The sequence below is a fragment of the Ammodytes marinus genome (assembly GCF_949987685.1).
Source record: "Ammodytes marinus genome assembly, chromosome: 6".
NCBI lineage: Eukaryota > Metazoa > Chordata > Actinopteri > Uranoscopiformes > Ammodytidae > Ammodytes > Ammodytes marinus.
In genome coordinates this window covers 19,754,756-19,780,031 of record NC_137235.1, presented here as the reverse complement: position 1 = coordinate 19,780,031, position 25,276 = coordinate 19,754,756, and the positions used below count along the sequence as shown (strand labels likewise).

Genomic DNA, 25,276 nt, shown 5'->3' with positions numbered 1-25,276 from the left:
GCATTTTTATGCTTTATTTGATAGTGCAGAGAGACAGAGGTGAAATGGGGCAGAGAGGGGAGTGACATGCAGAGAACGACCGCGGGTGGGAATCGAACCCGGGTCTGCTGCTGGGCCCGGCCCGGGAGGGGGACGCCTTACCAACTGAGCTAAAGGCGCCCCCTCATAGTAATTATTGATTTATTTTTACAATGGACTAATTGGACTATGCAGCTCCCAGATGCAAATGTATTTGACTACATGAATGTGAATAAGAGCGCTCGATGGAAAACATTCATGCTCGTTATTCTATAAGTCTGAGCAAAGAAATACTGAACAACATGAGCAGTTTAATCCCTGTTCTCTTGCTGGTGTGTACCTGTTGCTCAGGGATGAGACGGATGATGCTGGAGATGTTGTGTGTGCAGAAATCGCACGGAGCAGAGAGAGAGAGAGAGAGAGAGAGAGAGAGAGAGAGAGAGAGAGAGAGCGGCAAAGAGCAGATGAGATCGGGCCAAAAGAAAGCAAACACTGACTCTGGCCTTAGGCTGCCAGAGGCTTGCTATGCCAAGGTGTAGCTTACAACAGCATATCGTTCTGTTTATTCATATGTCTTACCTTAATATTATGGACACACAGATACCCATTGTTACCAAAAAAGTAATTGCTGCGTTTCATTTCTCATTGAACAGTCACATAAGAGTTTAGTCAGATTATCTAAACACACTGTTTTTTTATACAGTATGTCCCCATGATGCTGGGTCAAAGCAGTTCACTTTTTCAGTATAAATATCATTATCATTGCTTCATGTGCTTTAAAGGTGTCTTTTTAAAATGAAGAGATACATGTGAGCTCCAGTGTCACACCAAATGTAATAAGCTGGCACAGGGAGAGGAAGTGAGAGGGAGAAACCTGAATGCTGCTGTGCTTCACATCAGTGATGAGGAGCAGGTGTTTCTCTCGCAAGATTTCAGTTCAAAACAAGTTTAACTATTGATTGATTTGGCATTAATTTTTGTATTTTGCCATTCAAAAAGGATAAAAACAAGCATCCAAATGAATTAATTTCATGAGATAGGAGGAGTCATAGATAAATCAGACTCAGACCTTAAAACATTTAAAAGCAGTTTATTATTGTCAGGAATGCCCCAGACATGTTTACCGTGTGTAGCAGGGGAGTAAATAATCAAATACTTTTAATTCAAATAAAGTCTCTGTTTTTGAGTAGATTACCTTTTTTCTGCAGGCTCCAGTGCATTATCTCAAAATATTCAACAGCCACAGCAACTAACTGAACAGACATACACACTTAATTGTCATCATTATCGTCGTCATTGACATGCAAAACTAAACAGATGCAGACACGCGTAATGCGCACTTGATCAAAAAGCATGGGAGCATCAAAACCTCGATATATTACCATTATTATTAAAGCCCAGGCATTTCTGTGACAAGCATGACACAGTAGATATAAAGCTTCAGAGGGAAAACTGTTAGTTTTTGCCTCTCTTTATTCATTCTGTGCCTCCAGTTTTAATGAGCAAACATGCCTTTGTTGAATCGTTCCACAGTGAACAGCATCAGGACCAGTGTGGAAGCTGTGCACAGGCCCAATGGCAGACCAAACGAACAAGATGAGAGTGTGAGATGCTTGTTAGCAAAGTTCCTTGTGGTATCAATTCTCTTGCACATATTTTCTTCAATTTGTTGGTAACAACTTGAAAATTAAAGTGGCAAACTCACCTCTGTCTGTCTAATTTCACTTTACTGAAATAATAGTCTTATTCTGTTGCTGTCTTCTTTTTGTGAATACTACTTTGCATTTTGGATGGCATGGTAGTGTTGGGGCTAGAGTGAATAAAACAAACAACTCTGTTTAATGCAATTCACTGACAAAGGTATCGCAAAATATGGCCTGTGAAATCATAAACCATTCTGATGCAGCATTAGCAAAAATTCAAAGAACAAAAGCTAAAGTCAATCTCACCTTATAATTTGTTCCGTCCATTTAGATTGCAGCAGAAACAGCAGGAGTATTTCAATTTGTTCCGTTATTCTGTCTTTATATACATATATTTATATCAGAAAAAATAAGTAAAAAGGATAATAAAGGATATTTGATATTTTATTTTACCTCTTGTAGAAAAATTTGCTAATTTCTTTGGATATCTTGGCTTAATTTTAAAATATATTTTATTTGTTCTGGCCTTAGATTAAAGACCCAATGTGTCACAGTTGGATTCAAACAAATTGGTCAATCACTGAGTGACAAAGAGCTAATCAGTAGCTTTAGTCTGTATAAACACACACACACACACACACACACACACACACACACACACACACACACACACACACACACACACACACACACACACACACACACACATATATATTTTCATTTTTTCATTTAACTTTTATTTATCCTCGAGAGACCAATTGAGGGGTGACCCTCATTTACAATGATGTCGAGTTCAAACAAATTCAAAGGAAAAACAACAATACATAAACAATATTCAACGCAAATACATCAAATACACAACAACAGGTGAAGAGAAAAACAATTGAAACATTTACACAGTGGTGAAGATTAAGTGGTAGCAATTAAAATTAAATGGGTGAAAGTACAATATAGCCTAATTAAAACAGTTACAGGTAGAGTTTGGCAGATTTAAAATAGTTTGTTTAAATTGGTTAAAGGATATGAAGTTATTTAGTTTAATTTGTTGCTGTAAATTGTTCCAGGAGTCAGGGGCACTGAAGCTAAAAGCTGTCTTTCCTAGCTCAGACCGGGCTTGTGGGACATAAAGCATAAGCATGTCAGTGGAGCGGGTCTGATAAAGCCCATCTGAGATTTGCAGCAATTCAGTTAAATAACGAGGAATATACAGTGTCATTAATCATGTTAAGTCAAATATATTAATGAATCACTCTCTCTAATCACAAAGCACAGAGCAAAGAGGCAATGGTACGGCTGAAGTGCAGTGGGAAACAATTAAAACCCCACAACCGTCACCATTAATGCGTCAGCCTGATAAACAGTGTTGGGCTCTGCGCTGCCAAGTGCTCATCTTTCAGACCTCTCACCGAATCTATATGAAGAATCTGATATATTTACAAATAACCCATTCACACAAATAGGCATCAGAAATTCAAAAAGCGGTCGTGGAAAAAGGACGGATGGAGAAAACAGGATGACCGACGAAGGAATAATGAAGGGGTCGAATGGTGAGATAAACAGAGAAACTGCATACAATGAGTGCATGCTTGTGTGTGGGTATGGGGAACATGGACCAATGATACATTATTCATGAGATGGGATCATGGTGGAGACTGGATGCTAAGGTCATTAAAACATTATAAAGGTCCAATAAGATCATTCACTATGAATGAATTTGTAATGTCATAAACTAAATATTTTAGCATTTATGTAAAACTACTTCATGCCCAGACCTTCCAGTTGGAAGGATCAATAAAAAAAAACAAAAAAGAATTGGGACTGAATATGAAATTATAAAAATATGACATCAGTGGTACTGCCGGTGACCACACTGCCTTTAGCACTCCGGCAATTTTAAGTGACCTTGACCTTAACCCTGAAAGTACAAGCCAAAGCCTGGTACCGCTTTTTAGTTCTGCCAGGCAGCACACACACACACACACACACACACACACACACACACACACACACACACACACACACACACACACACACACACACACACACACACACACACACACACACACTCACACACACACACACACACACACACACACACACACACACACACACACACACACACACACACACTCACACACACACACACTCACATACGCACGCACGCGCACACACACACACACACACACACACACATACACACTCACACACACACACTCACATACGCACGCACGCACGCGCACACACACACACTCACACACCTGGAATCACAAGAATAACCCAATTTATTCAAATCAATCACTCGCATGCAGTTATCCACCTAAATTTCACTCTTAAACAATTTCACTACTTTCACAACTATTTATTTACGCCTTGATATTTTAGGAACACAAAAATCTCTAGCAGTGTGATTCAGTGACATTTTGACCTTCTTCATATTCTCTCCATGTTCATTTATACAGACACATGACATGGAATGAGGGGGCAGAATCCAGGAGGAGCACAAGGTTGAAAATGGTGCAAACTTGCCCTGAAGCATGCCTATGATCTGAGCATAATGAATGATAATGATGACATGAGCAGAAAGAACTGCCAATGGCCTACCGTCAGGAATTTATATGAATATTGTTTGTTTACATGAATCTCACTTTGTCTTTAAATGAACACTATGCAGAGGAACTTATTTCAGATCACAAAGCCCTCTGGGTAATACAGAATGTGGTTAAATGTTTACCTATACTTTCTACTATTCAGGATCGATTTTACAAACCCCCCTCGAGTTGTGAGAGTATTGGAACAACACTTTAGATGAATTATGGCCATGCAAAGTCAGCCAGGGGTAATACCCTGGAGGCCTTTTTTATAACCAGTGCTATGTCTTTTCACTGTACATATATCCTAGGAAATTATATTTTCAGTGTTTAAATAGAGCATCCACATTACTGTATGTAACAACATTATCCCATGTTGATCAAGTAAAAAACACAACATGGATGTATATGAAAGCATTTAAATAGTAACGTGTACTTATGTTTTATTTTCCTATCTATTAGCATGATTAAAAAATGCAGAACAATTTTTCTCAATGGAGGAAAGCATTTTTTGTTCAAATCTATCTGCAAATGATTTCCATTCAGTACTTCAAGGGCACCTGCAACATCAGTTATCCAAAAACATGTACTTTTTTTGAAAAGCTAGGTGAAGCTATGATGACACAAGAGTAAAATCTTTTCACTCTTTTATATATTTTTTTGTACAACATTTCAGTGGCTGCATTTACAAAGTAAAGAGTCTTATGTCAAAAAGGGGAGCAAACCTTTCAATGTGTATCCAAACCAAATCATACAGTTTGTTAGATTATTATAAGGTTTTAGACATTTGGATCAGGATGCCAGAGGAAACAGGAAGAATGAGAAAGGGGAGTTGTGAAGAAACCATTTTTCTTTAATAACTCATACTGAGGAAAACCACTACAATGCCGCACTTGGTTTTCAATAATAATGGAGGTTCAACTTTGCTTTCATGTAATTAATGAACCTTGTACCTCAGGTGGTTAGCGGTTAGCACATTTCTATAGATGCAGCAGCAGTACATGAGAAAGTTATTTATTTATTTTTGTATGTCACTGAGCACTGAAGTTGTGTGTGTCTTCACAGAGATGACACTAGAGGGAGCTGTTCTCAAGAGGCAGCAGGCCATCTCTCCTCAGCAACAGGTATTCTCTGAAGAACGCCAGAGGAATTTTACAATTTGTGTGATCATGTGATTAAAGAAATTATACAATTAATCAATGTATCCCTTCAGAGCGCAGCTAAGAGTTTGCATTAGAAAAGTGTAATGCTAAATGTGCAGTTATTACCACCAACAGTTCAAATTTGCAGCACGTGGTTTTTTCATGGTTGGGGGGTAAATGATTTTGAGAAGGTGCCAACTCATTGGGTCAATAGAGGAAAATGTTCGTTCAGTTTGTGGGCGCATCAGTACACAATGTTGTAGATTATCCGATTCCATCCTGCTGATAGCCCCATTGCAATCTCATCCCCACAGATGGATGAGTGCCATCTCTCACAGTCAGAGCAGCCAATGTTGGGTTCACACACACACACACACACACACACACACACACACACACACACACACACACACACACACACACACACACACACACACACACACACACACACACACACACACACACACACACACAGTCACCGTGTCTAACTCCCTGAGATCTGACCTCATCACTGTTTGAGGGGAGGGCTATGAGCCTCTTTCCAGACACACCAAAGACCAGACATAGAGTAAACCACAATCATGGTGAATGGTAACTGTGTTATAGGCCTACCACATTGTAGAACCACATTTGGACAGTCAGATTTCTCCATAGCGGGCTGTCAATTCAGGAACACATTACCAACTGAAATAAAATTAATACCAGATATAAACAGTTGTACATTATAAGCTATAAACTCTTTGCAGCACATCATTTGCATTTTTTGTATTGGAAATTTGTAAAACTGCACCATCCCTATTAAAAAATAAAGTAGCAATGAAATGAAATAAAGATGTGGTTTGATAACCCATGAGAGCATCAACTGTCTTTACCCAGACAGCATTTCCGCTCTCTCTCAACAGAGGGTGACATTGTGCTACACATTAACCATAACTTGTCTACTACATTTTTTTCTCATGACTATATCAACAATATATGCTATATCGAATATTCAATGTAACATATCTTTCATCCTATGACAACAGCAATGTTTTCACTGACCAAATAGCAACAAGGAGCTTATGTATCTGCCTTCTCAGGTCTGTTATAGTGTGTTCTTGATTGAGTGAACAGCAACACTACAGTATATAACTCATAACTATATGTATAGCTGACTGTATAATTCAGAGTTTCAGAGATGTAAACAGTTATAAAAGAGACAAACACCAAGCCCATTGTTTATCAAATCCCATTAAACTTTATTTAATTGAGTATACATATTCCATTGCACATTTACCATCATGAAAATGACTGATTGAAAAAATACACATATATTGACATCTAGAAATCTCATGTCTGACAATGACACCATCTGAATACTTTACATGTATGTACCATTATGCAAAAGGTCACATTCTCAATGTGATGCAGGAGGCAACGTAGCCATCACATAGGCCTATAGCTACTGCAAAAGGAATCTACCGAACAACAACAACAAAAAAAAATCTGTTCTGCATTCTATACAAAAAATATTCTATATACACACTGATCATTTTATATTTCACAGTGTTTAAAATAACCAAAATATTGCTGGTTTACACACCAAAACAGTGCTTGAGAGTGTGAACTTAGCTTAGCACAATTTAAATGTATTTGTTGTATGTATGTTTCTTTTATTTCCATGTATTGCAGAAGGAATACAATGATCCAGTGTTGCAATGTTTCATGCCATCTATAATAAGTGGAGTTCACACCATGCAACATTAAATAGTGACATTAATTATAATTTTTGTAATATATCAAACTAACATAAAATTATTGCACAAGACAAAATGTTTCTGTAATATGTTGACTCACATCATGTGATACTTAATGAAATGTATGTATTCAAAATTTAACCTAAAGCCACTTGATACAACTTCTTCCTTGGCACGCTAAATATTGCACCTTATTTCTATGCCTCATATTTAATAATAATCTGTTAGTATAAAGGGGTAAATTAGAAAAATGTGTGTCCATAATTTGGGTTAATATATGTCTGTAGGAGAGGTATTTTACCATAAAAAAAAAATAAAAGATTTGGCAGTGTTTCCTTAAGCACCCCTTACATTCACAATGGCTCCATATCAAAATAGTCTTTCAAACCACCGGAATCATTTATATTCTCCTTCAAAACCATGACCACCATAGTTTGAACACAAGACAAATATTAATATATATTAATATAAATATTAATATAGCAACGAGTATTAATATAGCAATATTATAAATATTAATATAAGTAATTAATTCCTATAATTTATAATCTGATAAACATAATCAAATAGTATTTACTGGTTTACTTGGTAAATACACTGTGTACAGCTTCTCTGTGAATGAAAAAGGTTTATTTACATCTGTAGTGTTTTATACACTGATGATTTTTTCGTTTGTATTGTCCTCTTTTCTTTACATCACAAGAATAAACACTAATACACTCAAAGTTTTTACCATGTTCAGATTTGAAAAGGATGTGAGTTAAATGTGTGGTCTAGCATCCTGTAATACAAACCTTTCCTTTGGTATCAATACTTATACTGATAAAAGGGAACAACAACAAAAAAAAAGCTGGAAGGTTTATCAAAAAAAATTCACCTCCCATCTCCAGTCAGTTAGTTACAGCTTAAAAACTGTAGGAAAACACCTGTTGCTACATAACACATATACAAGGGACCTAAGGTTTCCTCTCCACCTCAACCTAGGTTGTTTCACTGATTACTTAATCGAAAAACCTGTACATTCTATATCCATTGGCGAAAAATCCGATCCAGTTCATATCACTTTTTCAAACTGTCGGTTATCCTGTTAAAAATCAGGATTATGGTAGTACCTCGAGCAAATAGTGGACCTGCTCATTGCACTTCACCCTTAGTCAGTGCAGCAGGTTACTAGACACCTAGACTCGCTCAAAACTAGAGAAACTCAGATAAAAGTACAACCTGCTTACACTCTTCTCTCTTCACATCTCTCTCTCTCTCTCTGACACAAAACAGGTTTAGCGGAGAAAATGAGTCAACTGACAAACCTTCAACTTAAGTTTTGCTCCCCCACATAACCAAAAGCCATAAATGAAAGAATCGGCAGTATAGAGAGGGTCTAGAGAGAGAGAATCCGGTCATAGCCTATAGTCAGGAACACTTGAAGACGGGAATTATTTGAGCTGGATAACATCAAATGATAGGACTATTTTTATGCCAAAATCCAGGCAGATCAAAATGAACCCCGTATACGATGCCGCAAACACAAGCAAGCAACAATCGTGCCTCAGCAAGGTGAGGAGGACATTTGTTCATACTCTGGACACTTGAGGAGGACAGGGTAGTTGGCGGGGTTCATCTGGACGGAGGCATCGGAGGAGGAGATGGCTGATGCGCTGCGGCCGCGTCCCGCTCCCGCCAAGGCGTCTGGATGGAGGAACTGGCCCGAGTAGCCGGAGCAGTTGCTGAGGCGGGGCCGGTAGAAGCCCTGGTGGGGCCGGTACATCTCCTCTGCCGTGTAGCGCTTCATAAACAGGTACACAGACATCACCCCTGCTGCCTGGTGGTGGGGAAGAGGAGATACAAAGCTTAATCTCGCTGGGTAATGTGTACTTCTGTTACTTCGTGTATAGTTCCATTTGACAGCTTTTTACAGCTTTTAATTGTCCACTAGAGACTCTGCAGGGCTATGAGGCTCTGTTTCCATGAACAACACCATGGAAACAGTGTTATCAATAGGATTATTGTCAAGGGAAAGATAATGAAATGTATTATTTTTTTAATAAATGTGTGTAAAATCCAAGTCACCATAAAGCTATAATGCGTAACTCCTGTAGGTCAGAGCAAGGGACAATCAGAACCAGCTAGAACAGCCTAGGACTCAGAAGACAGGACTAGACCCAGCTGTCATTTTCCATCTTTTGAGTCTTTGATTAATATTTCTCTGCATTTGTTTTATTGGGATCATTAATTGAATAAAGACTATTACTTAGAGTCTATTGATGTTAAAGGTCACTCTCCTGTCCCCCACATGCATACGTGTCAAACCCCTTCAACCATTCAACCCCCCCGCCCCTAGTCTCCTTGCTACCTCAAATATAATGGATTCATTAAAAGAGGGCACAGACACTGTCTCACTTTACCCCACAGCATTTGTCTCACTTTACCCCACTGCCGCAATTTGAGAAAAAACTACCTCTCTCAGCAATTCAAGCTAATCTTCAGTTATCATCATCACATGGTTTCATATATTGGTAGTTCATCAATATGCATGATAGAAGTTTTTCTACCTGAAACTCAACGTCATTGTAAAAGAGGGTCACCCCTCAATTGATCTTTCGAGGTTAAATAAAGGAAAATGAATGAAATGAAATGAAATGAATCAATTTGAACCTGAATTCAACATTGAAGTTGCAAGAACATTTACTAAAAAATATTTTTTTTGTGAAAAAAACAGGCTTACAACATCACCATGAGGTCCTATCCTTCATGGCCAAGGGGAAATGAGTTGGGCTTGAAAACTTAATTCTCACATGACCAAAAATGTGTTCCATTGCCCAAATACAGGGGGTGTCTCACATTACCCAAAGTCTCACATTCCCCCGTTCTCCCCTACCCATGTTCTGGTTAATTAAGAAAGTTTCAGAGGCATGTTTGTGAAATCCCCAGTGCATTAAAGGTTACAGTTTGCACACTCGCTGTAGTGCAGTTACCTCAGTGAGAAGGAAGGAGATGGCAGCAAAGGCAAATGACCAGCCGTAGTTGTAGCTGAAGTAAGCCTCATTAGTTTTGGTTCTGTTCAACATTTCATCGTTAATGTTGGAGATGTACAACACCAGACCGACTACCAGAGACAGACCTGAGGGAAGCAGAGAGAGACAGAGAGAGAAACAGAGACACATGGACAGAAGGGTCAAAATGTATCATTGGCATCACTGTTGTTGCCGTTAAAGGTGGAGTCAACGATTCTGAAGAATGCTTGTTGTCCAAACACTTTTTTTTCAAAATCAGTGAATATACCTGTCCGTATTGTGTGTCAAGTGAAAATAAACCTGATGGTAATACTTCGCCTAGGCTCTGTAAACAGGTGTTGCTATGGTAGGCCCCCTTTGTTTAAATAACAGTTAACAGAGCCTAAGCTGTGTATTAACATCAGATGTTTTTTCCAGCACACACACAACCACCATGAGAAGATATTCACAGATTTTCAAATTCACCGACTTCACCTTGTGATCAAAGCATTTTTATCAAAACAATAATAGTATGTTTACATTTGCTCTCTTCTTTATTGATTTATTCATTTTTAATAATGTTGTGAGTAAAAGTAAAACCCGGTACCTGACAGGATGAATAAGATTCCAGAAACAAAGGCCAGGATAGTGCGATGGGGTCGGATGTGGCCGATGTTACTGACTACGAAACCAATGAACATGAAGAAGAGACTGACCAGAGGGAAGGGTGTGGCAGAACGGATCATCTCTGGAAGAAGACAAGAAAAACTCATCTGTTTGTTTGGGATTGAATGAGATATCCCGAGATGGATGGAGATGTGCTGAGATGTGCTGCTGATTATATAGAGGTTTGCACTAATGCAAACTTTATGGTGTTTTTCCCCCAGTGACTTTCTGAAACTTCTAATAGACCTCAGGCTCTTTCCCATAAGTGTATAGCAGCATGAGGTTACCCACTGAGGCCGGTCGTAGTCAACATTTGATGGGTTTAGGGCCTAAACTTTAGGCCACGGCTCCTTCCTTACATTAAAATGGAGCTGGACTTCCCTACTGTGTGCAAATGACACAGCATCCCCAGGAAGTAAAGCGAATCAATGATACCTCTTTCCAGAGCCCCATTATGTTCTCCATTACACAAAATGTTCAAGCTAAGTGGACCATCTGTCCGTGGCCATAACCATAATGGGATTGGTTATTCAATTAGATCGGTAAAGTTTGGATTGTGAGGTGAACTTGCCTATTACAATCTACTATCCAACACCACATAAGTTCTTGTTAGAATGAGGAACCAAGTGAAAGTGAAACTTTTTCTTTTAGATTAATGTTGAGTCTGAAACATTTCAGAAAAAAGCTTCAGTTCTGAATGGAAATGATGACCACAGATTGAATGGTCATCGCAGCAAACGTAGGATTAAGCTATCACATTAATGCTGCTTTGCTTTGAAGTGTGTCAAATCCCACAACAAAGCTGCTTGATGTGTAGAAGTTTTACCTTGTTTGTGCTTACAGAGGATAGCAATGAAAACATATTTGATTTAACTTTTTGTTTGGTTATATCAAAGTTCCCTTGACCTTGTCTACTTCAGTTGTTGAGTTCCCAATATATGTTTTGACAACCTTTCGATAGGGGTGTGAAGCGCGCAACTGTTCCTAAATGACCAACTCGATTACCTTTGTCTTAATTATTGTCTTACTTGATCTCAAATCATATGTGGACTGCAGCTTGAAGTCTAAAGGGGACATGAGATCTGAATGTGTGTCTGTCTTTACACTGCTTTCCTGCACACTTGCACACTACCACTACTTAGTATGTGTATCCGTGAGCTCACCCTGCAATGGATCTGTACAAAATAAAAAATGTTCCCCTTGAATTTCTCTCACACACACACACACACACACACACACACACACACGCACGCACACACACACACACACACACACACACACACACACACACACACACACACACACACACACACACACACACACACACACACACACACACACACACACACACACACACACACAGCTCTCAACTTGAGCAGACTGGTCTTGGGGATTGGCCCAGGAATAGCATATTCCCATATATGACTAGGGTGTGAAGTAACATGACTTGTACTTGAGTCACACTTGTATGAGATGACTTTAGAATTGGCATGATAAAATCAAAAGATTATTCACTATACATAGCAGTCCATGTCAACAGTAACATTACAGTATCATTGGCCTGAAAAATAGCTGCAGACAGACATGTGCTACTTCAGTGACACATGATGTTGCCTGAGATGGTGTCACCTAGAGGGTGTAACCACCTCTGTTCCAGCCACAACTGCCGCTGGCAAATGTGTTTGGCCTAATACCGTACGGTACATGGTACACATTAACTTAATTCCCAGGGCTGTAGTGGAAGGTTAACGCACTGGAAGGCAATTTACTCTCACATTTTGACATTTTGAAACTGGAAGACAGACTGAAGCCACTTTCAATGGATCAGAGTGCATAAAAAAGTCTGAGTAAATAGCTAGTTATAAAGACCTAAATGAGGCTAGAGTTTTTAGAATTTTGAGTTATTGTTTTAACCTTCCAGTACAACAGCTTGTTCCTGCGTTACTGTGGCTGGATTGTAAAAGTTATCTTTAATGAATCTGGTTGCCTGCAGTACATTAGCTAAAACATACTTTTACTACTGCAATGATGTTTACTCAGATCCCAGTCTGAACAGCTACTTACTCAGGACACTAACAGTGGACTCCGAGGTTATCTGGACATTAGTGGGCATCACATACTCTATGGTAAAACATCGGCCTTTCTCCTCCCCTGAAAAAAAGGACAAATATATAAATATATTTAATAGCATTTCATATACATATTATTTGGAAGCAGGGTTAAGCAGTATTAACAAAACTAATTAAATAAATAAACAGTTAATTAGGACAACAAAAGTCAAAAAAGGACGCATGTACTGGCAGAATTACTATGAAACCCTGTAGCATTTACTGTGTGATGATGATGATAAAACATATCCTCGCAAGAAGTGTACATCACACACGTGCATTTTTTCAGAAACCAAAGAGCATTTATTTTCATGTGACGGCTGAAGTAAAGTTTGTGTGATGGCTGACTGTGATACAATTTCCGTTGATTTCATCTATGAAGCTGTTGACTTAAATTCCTCCTGGCAAATCGCCAGAATCAACAGGGAGTCAACACCTTGTTTCATGTCATATACAATTTCTGCAGTCAGTATTTGTACGAGGAACACACAGCAGTAGATTTTAGCACCGTACCTTCCCCTTTATCACGCATACAATACACAGTCTGGCACCAGAACACACTGGCACACAAATACATATCTTTGTCAACACTTCATTAGCCCCACACACTATGAAGTGTTGGAGTAGGTGATATATTGTGGTTTAGCATATGAAGTTAGGTTTCATAATGCATGTGTTGATGATGCGTACTAGAACAATGCCAACTGGAGGTTTAGTTCAGGTCAGGCCTCACTATACAAGTATTACTGTATACATTAAACAATAATGCTACTATTAAGCATTTTTGCTTCCATCTTATTGATGGAGCATATAAAGAGTAAAATATGTAATTGTCACCAATTTGTCAAGTTAGGGAGGTTCTGTTTTTTTTGTATTTAACCTGTGGTTGAAAACTTGAAGGTTTTGTGAATTTGCTTCTTACATTAAGGATATTAAGAGGATTTTTATTCATGAAGCAGTTGGTTGCTAAGTATATTCCATAGCATGTAAGAAACAGGCCGGACACCTTGCTTAAAAAGAGCAAATACTATGTATTTATTAAGTGAGGCTATTGTTGGTTTTGTCAATAATTTAGTAACTTTGAATCAATCACAAGATGAGATTAGTCAATCTCTGGGTATTTCTCCATCTCGGCCAATCAGCTTCCTGTCAGAAACCCTGGAATTGAAATCAAGAGATGCCCAAGAGTGCATCACGACTGCTGAATTAATAGGGACTGAAGTAGTAAAAATAAAACACGAAGGCAAGAACCATCAGGGAATGTGTAATAGAGATTTCAATGGTATGAAAGCAAAGACAAGACAGTCAATTGTGTCTCCCGCACTCTTGCTTTTTATATTGAAGTCAGGCACTCAATGGAGAAAAAAAAGTTACACTTAGTTACACTTAGTTACAATCAGCCATTATGAATTGTGAGGGAATGCCTTTGTGGTTCCCAGGTGTTCCCCTCCCCTGGGTTATCAAAACACCAATTAAAGGTGTGGAAGTTTTCCTTAGTAAAGGTTACAGAGCTTTGTGCTTGTGCATGCTCTATTCAAATGTCACTTCAAATGAGGTAAATACAAAAGAAAATATTAATAAATCTTTCCATTTGCTATGTCCATTACCACTGCTACTCAAGACGTCCAATGAAAAACATTTACCAGCATTGCGGAGTAGATTAAGAAAATAAAATTACAAATGCCCCTTTACTGTAATAATGATGTCAAGCAGCTACTGAATAGATAGGCTCACATTGTATTTGCATGAAAGAGAAATTATGCATATTAAAATTCAAAACATTCAAATAAATGCTAGAAATAAAAAATGCAAGCGCAATTCAACTTATTTACTCAGCGCTATGCCGACTCTTCCAACTAGTCCTACTACAAGCCCTGACAACACAACAGTGCAGCACCCATGACATAACATTACATATTGACAGCAATCACAAAGTGCTGCCTGTTAAGGGAGATCCTCTACACAAACCCGCGCTGGAACCAAACACTAAGCGCCAAACTCCCGATGAACTCAATTCAACATCAATACCTGCGAAAAACACCTTCTCAACATCATCTGGTTATTGAACATACTGTGACACTGTGACACTGTGACACTGTGTGTGTGTGTGTGTGTGTGTGTGTGTGTGTGTGTGTGTGTGTGTGTGTGTGTGTGTGTGTGTGTGTGTGTGTGTGTGTGTGAGAGTGTGTGTGTGTCTGTGCAGTCAATTATTCTGGGTCAAACCAGAACAGTTAAGTGGACAATAAGAACACTCGATGCCACTAAAACACACTAAACCATTAGTCCAATTATACTGTAGCAATGGTCTGCTGCATGGGAGGAAAACATTTGTTACCTAATCACAACTGGATTCGTAGGATGGGGTCACTGTTAACAGGGAACAGAACAATTTTAGGGGATACGTCGACTAAATCACATTTTAGTTTGAATATACAGTACACAACCCAATAATACAGCATATTGACATAGTTAACCGCTACCATCACCAGAAGAAGTTAATGGTAAGAGCAAAGGAAGATACCTGGCTGACTCTGGGACAACACTGGTGGGAGGAGAAACAATGTCTTGAAAAGCCAAAAGGCAATGAAGCATGTACTGTGGAAATGCATGACCTTGTATGTTCCACTTGTCATGGTGAGTGCTACGCTGGAAAAGAGATGCAGGTATAAAGAAGCAGGAAAAGGAAAAAGCTGTCAAACCACTGAGGGTTTATTCGTCATGAATTCAAGTTGCCTCTGGTGCCACCAAAGAGAAGTCAGCCTATAGGGAAGTCATTGGGAGAGATATTTAGCAAAGCCACACATTCAACTGGAAAATACTTGATACTTTTGATAATGCAATGCAAGTTAAAGTTGTGAATGGAAATCAAGTTAAAATATTCATTCTTAAGTATTCAAACGAGGAAAGACAGAGGACAGAAATACAGGTGATTGTCGTACATCTAAACTATCTGTACATTTATATACTTTTCAATATCTTCTCTATGAAGATCAAAGTTCTCCATTTACCATAAATATTTATGTAGAAAACATATACAGTGACCCTTTTAAGTAATAATAATAATAATAATACATTTTATTTATATAGCGTAGTAAAGTAGTAGGATAATTTCATGCAGAAGGGCTGGCTAATCTTGCAGTAATGATGTTAGCATACATGTTGGTTTGCTTTTGCCAGAAGATCCTTTACATTTGCGTTCATAACTGAATAACAGCTATTTGAGAATTAATCTTGCACAGGAATCTTGGTGAATCTGGACCTTAATTTTTCTGATTGTGGAACTTAAATCATGGACGTCGTCACCTGGATAAGAATCAGTATTTATTACCAATGGTTAAAATGAAATAAGGGCCCTACAAGGCACTGGTAAAGTGTACTACACTCTGTCTCTGAGCAGAACCGTCCAACTAAAAATTATTGTCCTGACTCAATTAAACTTTGATGGTTATTTTCCCTTGGAGATGAAAGTAATATTCATACATATGTATCAGACGTCACACTAACTCACCAGCCAAGAAGCAAACCCTCCATAGGCCAGAGTGGAGGGACATGCGTACCTCGGTGCTCTGGTTGAGGGGCAGGATGACCCCTTCCTCCAGGTAGAGCCAGTAGTCTGTGCTCACGGCGATGCCCAACAGGCCCAGGGAACTAACCGCGAACACGCTGCTCAGCAACGTCAGCGCCTTCCTGCCACATAGGCTCATACCACAGCCTCAATAACAGGGGGGCACCGCTGGCAGAAAGGAGAGCTGGCAGAGGGAGAGAAAAAACAACACTTTTAATAGAGTTAACCTGTGTTGTGTTGTTGTGTTTTTATGTTTTTGTGTGTGTTGATTTGTTCTCCTTTTTTTGGATGTATTGACTGCTGTTGTGTGACTGTTAATGTTGTTGTGATATTGTGAAGTATTTTAATGTAATAACACACTGCAATGTAAAAATGCACAGGTGTTGAGTGGAATCCATGAAGAATAGCTGTGGCTATGGCCTTCAGCTAATGGGGATCCCAATACATCAAATCAAACTCAAAAACCAATGTTAAAAGGAGCAAGTAATCAGAAACCCCATCTGAGAAGATCAATTGTCCCTAAGCCAAGAGAATAGAAAAAAACCTGGAGTAAACAAATGACAAAAACATTTCAGAATATGAAAACAAATTTTAAAAAAAGTGTCCGGATTTGTTATTCTTGAGGACACCACTATCATTAATTCCTTGGGGGAAGTATGGTGTGTCTGTGAGTTGATTGTTTCACCTCAATTTCAAGTTCATAATGGAAATATTCCACAGCTGCAACTGTACACCAAAAACTATTTGACTAACCTCTTGTTTCCTCAACGTAGGAAAACAACTGAAGTGCCACTAATAATGCTCAAAAAAGTATATATAACATAAATCTTACTATCTGATATACATCAGATGTACCACTGTGTTACAGCTAATGATATGGAAGCAGCCTTGCAGATGGTGGTACAGTATGTGTCAGCGTATGTGCTCATCACACACAAACGATGGATCTGTTCGCATGGTGGCTAATTTCCACATATGCCGGATGCAGTAGCACTGGGGAGCCTGGCATGGGCTGTGTGTGTGTGTTGAAAGGAATCGATTCGACATAATGAGTTCTCAGTTGGTTGCCACATTGAGCACACTCACTGGGTGACTGGAGAGAACCGAGAAGCGAATATGTACAAGGATTTCGAATTTTTGTACAATTCATGGCAGCTATTTTCTCCCTGTGAATCAGCTTCTTGAATCATGATTGGATGTTTGGCCTCAGTAGAATAGGCAGTAGAAATATATCCATCACATGCAGAACCAGTATACCTCAACAGACAAAACAATCAGGCTTTTAAGAAGATGAAGCAAGAAATGTAATGGTTTTCAGCAGACTACGGCGAGGCAGTGGAACTCAACATTTCAGTTTCCTCCGCCTTATGCAGCTGCTCACTTAAATGGAATATGGCAAACAGAATATCGAAGAAAATAAGACTCAATTAATCAACTTATTTTATCCGTATGGTTAAATTGTGTTCAATGTATATATACTGTGAAGGATTACTTACAAGCATAAAGTAAGCACCATAACTCATTCTTCTAATGAATGTAAAGCCAGTTGGCCCCCTTTTTATATACAATGTGTAAAAAATCTTAGAAGACCATAGTGGCTATTGATATGATTGGTATGCTCTACACATGCATTGTTGTAATGTTTCTTTTCATTTTATATCCATTTTCCATCTCCTTATATAACAGTGTTTATATGCCCTGTAAAACCCATGATTCAGAAGTTGAGAATAAAATAGAAAACTCAAACTACATTGAAAACAGTACTTTTTTTGCTTCAGGCATACATGTTATGGTTAATCTTGGTTGTGTATGTATTTAAGTGCATACAGGCGCAAGCATGCTTTAAGATATTAATGTTCGTCTTTATTTAGATAAGCTGAGAGAAAAGGATTTCTTATGTTCGCTAATGTGAAATGACATTTCTAAGACGGGTGATTATGACAATGACCTTGATCCCAGACGTGTATGATTTATGAGTGCCGCCACACAGTAAGCAAAATGTTTTATTATAAAAAAGGATGGCAAAAATATACTGTATTTAATTAAAATCTTGACAATTTTTAGTTATTATTTAAGGTATTTTCCCTTTCTCTGGGACTGGTCATGCCTTCAGATTTCGAACCACAGGATGCTATGCCAGAAAGAGCCATATTGATTGGAAGCAGTGGGGACACTTGCATAAGCAATCAGAATTCATAAATAATAATAATGTTGGTCTTTTCAGCACAAAGGACCAGCATTATTGAGAAAAGACTATATTTAAACCTCAGATATTCCTGACCGTGGTGCAATCAGTTGCCTGTCATTTACATGCTCTAGTTTCAGTCATTTTAGCATCAAGCTATACATTTTGAATAAGATGTATGCCTTCCAATTATAGACTTCTTCTGTTGCTGTGCTCAGCCAGAGCACTTTTCTCCCACCTACTTACACTATTCACACTATTGCCAACAACAACACGGACAATATTCATGTGGTTATAGCAAGATATGATCCAGATAGACTGACTTTCTTTATATAAAGGTGAGACACATATCCAGCTTTAGAAAAAAAACACTATACTATTCCAGTATACTATACTATTTCCAGTAAAAATGATACTTTGAAGTAGGTACAGACTGAGTTAAAGTGACCTGCACCGTAGCTATACTAAAGTCAACATTCCAACATTATTTTTGGTTGCTTTTCTTTCGTATTATAAACAAAGAACAAGAGTTGGAGGCACTCAGTCAGGTTTGTGTGAAACTTACAGCAGACATACCAAAGATTTGCGGCATGTTTATTTCGCACCAGCAACACTCGATCCAACAAAACCACAAAACGCCTGAATAAAGCTGTGCAGAGTTACATCAGTGCAAAATGAGACCACTGCATGTGCCAGCTGAATATGCGTTAGCTTACTTGTTAGCTTAGCTAAACACCTTGTAGCATGTACACAGTATAAGCAGGACAATGAAGGGAGGTATACCAGCAATTAGTTGTCATATTCAATCTCTCATGAATAATGATTGTACTCATTGTTTTGATCTCTAAAGGATTACAAATGGTGACTGATCTCAGTTGAGAAAAAAGGTCCTATTGAGAAATGTTTTCTCATTAGATGTTCAAAGCCACTGTGCCACACAAAAGGCGTCCTGAAGGCAAAAATATACACAAAACCCCCTTGTTCTGCAACAACCTGTTTGAACCTGTGAGTAGACGACAGTCAGCTCCTGCCTAAATAAATGAAGCCAAAGCTTTGCAATTGTAACTCTCAGCCTAAAATCAATTTCTAAACTAGATTTTTTAATAAATCAAGGTCAAATGACAGAAAATGATTAAAGTTAAAGTGACAAACAATGTGTACATTTTCAAACATTGATGCAATACTAAGCAAAGCCACTAGGGGTGCAGGTGCCAAACAGGCATCAAGGAAAGCAGATGCACACCACTGCAAGTGTAAAGGGAACGTCATCACCTAAAGTATGGCAATCCTCTTCTGTCTACTTTGTTTTCATGACAGCTGACCTCCTGTCAAACTTAATTTAAACCGCTTTCCACCAAAAATGCCATATTTCCTGAGACCAACTGGAAATCCAATTGAAAACACAAATATCTTAAACAGCCCTTTTCATCTTTTGCAGAATACAATGTGGAGTGAGTGTAGTTGATACAACTTGTTGTGAGTTAGACAAACGTGATCAATATGATTCTAGGTTTAAACACACTGTATGGCATAAGACACAGCAGAAGTATTTAATGATTTACCTAACATAGCAGAATGCAATTCAGAATTTAGTGTATCTTTCTTTGTTGTTGACGGTTGCAATACAATACATGCAATCATAAACTGATGGGGCCACAGTTTTAACTGAGAAATGGCTGTCGTAAAACCTAAGAGAAACCAGCACGTATTTATGCAAACATGATGATTAATTGTGGATTTATTTTTTTACTTCACCTTTGTCCGGCCAAATATAATTAAAGGTGGAGTCAGCGATTCTGGAGAATGTTTGTTGTCAAAATCACTTTTTGTCAAAATCAGTGAATATATCCTCATGATCTGCTATATGTCCTTACTGTGTGTGCGCTGGAGAAAAATCCAGTGTTAATACACAGCCTGGGCTATGTAAACTGGTATGTAAACAAAGGGCTGGCAACATACGCTTACCTTTAATAGGCTTAAGATAAATTGTTACATTTGATTTGAATAGTGTCAGCTATTAAATATGGTATGTGAATGTGGTCGAACCACATGACACCCTAATTTAAATGTGTGTTTGTTCAAATCTGGTGAGCATTTGTCAGCTAAACACGGCATGTATATCTTTTTGGCATGCTTACTGACCCAGCTACAGTGTGTCTGTCAGAGCGTGGCTGTGTGAGTGCAGCAGCCCCTCTGTTGCTTGTGATGTGGACAGGCAACTAAGACTATGGGAGTCAGCTGCTGTTGGGGGATGGTTGCTGGTGCTGGCTGGAGGAGCTTTAGGACAATAAGGACACGACAGAGGAGACATGTCATTTTGACACAGACACGGCTAGAAGGAGCTAGCAGCCCCCATCATCGGCCAACTGAGATCTGCTTATACAGTTCAAGCAATCACACGAAAGGGAAAACACTACACATGCCCACTGTGAACATGTACACATTCGTACATCCATCATGCATACTCTCTCAGATCTATTAAGGTCCATGAAATGACAGTTGTATCCCCATAAGGCATATCAAACAAACCACCTGTGTGCATCATCTTACACTAGAGCCTATTTCACTGACCCTGTTGTCTTCACTCAATGCATGATGAACATTACAGAGGGAATGTGTCACTATTCATAACTGTATTATGACGAATGCTTTATTGTCGGTACTTTGGCTGTCCAAAATGTCCTTCAGTGTTAAAAGCAAAGAATAAAAATAGAATAAATGAAGCAGACATGAGATTCTTTACAACCATTATTCCTTAAAAGCAACAGTGAACATAAAAAATGTATTGCCAATCCAAATGTGACTTTTGCGTCATACATTGTTACAGAACAACAGCCTGTTTTTTTAATTTTGCTATTCTAATCTGTAGATCATTAATTTACTCTGAGTGAAAGTAAGTAATAAAAATGTAGTCATATATGTTAAGTATCTCTCATCATTGTATAGAAATCCGCCTTAACGAGCCTCATATCCTGTTAAACAAAAGGGACATTTCACCATAAACATTTTTTAAACTATATCAATCTTGGATTTTATGTTTTTGAACACAGAAAACCCTTTTACTCAATAATAGAATAGAAATGTTAGGTTCAGGTTCAGACTTTAATAAAGTGTTTCTGCAATGCTTACTTTCAACCGAGGCATATGCACCCTTCTAACATATTAAGCCCTGCATGTTAAATATCTTTATTGATTATTTGACAAAGGCAAGGTAGTAATGGTTTTCTCCTTATTTTGCATGACTTTCAATCTGAACAAAGTAGACGTGGTTTTGCTTGGAACAGTCAACGCATCATAACAGAGGACGTTCCTTTTCCTTATGCTATGGTATTTGGGCTGTGCTTGCCTCCAGTTAAGGAGCTATAACAAACTAGAATGATTTCTCATGGGTTAGAGATGCCATAGCGTTCTCTTGAAAGCAAGCTTACCCAACATGAAAAGATATACACAGAGTAGTTCAAGGCAAATCCCTTGCTGTAGGCCAGACAAATTAGAATACATCATCTGGCAAACTGGAGAGAGGAGGTGGTGGTGGTTCCGTATGTTAAGGCAGTGAACAAGTGGAAAATTGCATGTCATATTCTCACCTCTTCTCCACATTAACATCAAGGGATTGAGGGAACAAAATCAGTCAGCTGGCAGTTAAATGTTGCCACACATTTGCATGTGAACGGTTGAACAGCTGACCCGATGTAGAAGGTGTTCTCTTCCATCATTACCCTCAAGGCTCCAGAGCAGCATGCATCCAAATGCAGTACATCTCTCCTCTGCAATGTCACATCATGTTAATATGATGTGGCAGGTCTCAATATAGCTCCAGCCTTTCATGCTGCTCCAACGGCAGTCCCCTTATGTCTTTCAGCGAATGGTTTTGGCTTTGAGCTGTCATCCCCCATGTATTCCTTCATACAGTGTGTCTGGATCAGAAAGTGTACGAAGAGCTTGTCAGTCAGCTTTTTTCTCTGCAAATTAGTGCTATATTATGATCATAAATAATGAAATGTCAAGAGTAAACTTGGAAGAAGCAACACAGTCTTTAAAAAATGCAAAAACATAATAACCTCCGAAGACCTGTTTGCTTTGCCAAATCTTTGAGTGAATGGCACAGTGATCTTTTCAAATGATTGACACTCTACTACTGATTCTGGCAGCACAAAACATTGACCCACACAGCAGTAGCAATGACACCCATTTCCAAGTTTGCTGCGAGAACAAGTCCTTCATTTATGAGAGCTTGAGATGGCACTGTAGCCAGGCAACACTGTACAGGGGGGAGGGAGGGTTGGGGGGGCATCAAGCATGAAAAGACTGATGAGCCAGTCCAAAAACAAGGCTTCCTATTTGGTATTGCAATTTAAACACTGGAGCAGGAATACAGAGGGAAACATGAGGGAAAACTATTCTACTAGTCTATTCTTTTTAACTACATACTTTATAAAGTGGTCAGAGCCAGCAGTGTGTTACGCCTGCCGTTTAATCCCTGGCTCTGGCTCAAATCGCTGTCCGCGGTGCTGAACCGGCCACGTCTCTAATCAACACCACCGTGGTGGAAGACAAGTAATCTAAACTCCGTTTGCCCACGTCTTTACCGGCGTCGGAGTATTCAAAGTAAACGTAGTCTGGAACTGATTTACTTGATGTTATCCCATGTAGTTGCACACATTTTTTGTCATAGGTTAGCTTAGGTTGCCTCTAAACTTGAGACACGCTGAGGTTCTGAGTTGAAAGTAGTCAGAAGGAGAGGAATATATTGGATACACATCTTTTAAAGTCATCTTAAATTAGTGTCTCCAAGCTTCTTAGTTTCTTCGAACAGTATAGGCTACATTTAATCAAACCAACAGCACCTTACTAAGTGCCGTTTTGCCTTAAACGATGTATCAGGGGAAAATAGTTAACTAAACTATTTATATTGAGTTTGTGTATTTAGATTTTTATTTTATTTGTATTTCAGCATTCAGACTAGCCTCAGTCGAACTGGCATAAAGAAAAACGAAAAAACAACTAACAAAGCATTGCATGGTATACACAGTTTACCATGCAAGGCTTTGTTAGTTGTGCAGATACTGTTTACTATACAGTGTAGGCACGACTATCAACAGCGCGTTTTTTCGATCAAAATATCAGGGATGACACTTATCTTTACAAGAAAACACAGATAATATTATCGATTACCTTCGTGTAAAAGAGACGTGAGGAAAGCGCTGGTCTTAGGCTTCGGTTCTCTCTCCTCTGTATGTACCCAGTAGCCTACAGTCTGTCCGTGTTGAGTCGGGTTTGGCGCGCAAAAAGCCTGTGTGGAGGCGGACGTAAAGCTCGCGCACCACAACTATCCAACTGACGGCGAGATGTGAGGCACTTGACGACCAACTCTGCACTCAACCTCTGTTCAGGTGATGGCAAGGGCAGTTGCTACACACATGTGATGTTTTTAGAATGCATTCATGGTTCATGGTTCATGGCCCAAACGGCCCTGAGGCGCATGATGTAGGCCAATGCTATACGGTTTAGGTTTAAACTGTTAGGTGTTAGTGCAAAATTCCATTTTAGCACTAGACTGCACGAATCCTGGATTTCATGCCCACATTTTTTATATTTGCACATATTTTTTCTATATTTCACATTTTATATTCTTATATCACAAAATGTCTAAATCTACCAATTGTTATAGGAAATATGGAAACTAAATGCTTGTGTATCTGTTATCTGGTTTTGTTTAGATTTGGCATGATGTGCCCCCAAAAACTTAAAAAACGTATATTCTGACAAAGAGACTAGTTTAGGTCAGGCCCTGGTTAAAAAGCATGGTTTCAGGATTAAGTCACAAGTTCGGGATGGCACATATTAAGAGAGAGTCTGAGCTACTGTTAGACTGAATTCTCAAAGTAATTGGACATTCAATCAGTCATTTAGGAGCATCTGGTGAGTCCAATGCGCGTAGCCTATATGACTAACTAACCACATTCTGTTCCTGACTGATCATAGGCGGGAGGGGAGTGAGTGGTGAGGCTGTCATCTGCTTGATTTCGACTTGGTCATCAGTGTATAATGTTGAAGTTAGATCTTTTTATTTTTTCTCAAACATCAGAGCCAGCATTAGCAATACAGACAGCACATTTAAACTTTCTGAATTGTAGTGAAGAGTCACTTCAAAAGAAAGCTCAAAGAAAGTAAAACACTTATGTGCACATGGTCAACTGAATTTTAATATATTCTCTAGTTAAATTTTAGTAGTAATAACCCTTTTGTAAATCAGGGTATTTTGACTAGGATGTGGACGCAATTTGGAAATCATTTTGACTATATGCACACTGAGAAGCAAAAACAATAAATATATATATATTTCTTCATTTCTTTCTGTATCTCTTTACATAATGCAAACATAAATCATTCAAGTGCAAATATAAATCATTCAGTCATGCTTCTGTAATGCACCCGGCTCGGTCATTGTTCATAAAGATGGTAATGTGAAGCAGACTGTAACAATCTGTTTAACATAGGGCCAGAACATCCCTCACAGAAAAACAATATGTTTGCATATGACCCTGGCAGTTTCATAACAGATGAAATGATGCTGAAGATGGGTGGATATGTATGTGTGTGTATGTGTTTGTCTGTTGTGTAACAGAGGGAGA

At 38.7% G+C, this 25,276-nt stretch overlaps 1 protein-coding gene across 1 annotated transcript; it reads right to left on the bottom strand.

The window, feature by feature from the left end:
* Positions 1-8,673: 8,673 nt before the first annotated feature.
* Positions 8,674-16,595, bottom strand: LOC307252276 (voltage-dependent calcium channel gamma-5 subunit-like; the record flags this gene model as incomplete). Its single annotated transcript, XM_080029913.1, has 5 exons — positions 8,674-8,946; positions 10,100-10,245; positions 10,725-10,865; positions 12,848-12,934; positions 16,400-16,595. The coding sequence occupies 5 exons, from the start codon at positions 16,593-16,595 to the stop codon at positions 8,674-8,676; spliced, it is 843 nt and encodes a 280-aa protein (XP_079886039.1).
* Positions 16,596-25,276: the final 8,681 nt, after the last annotated feature.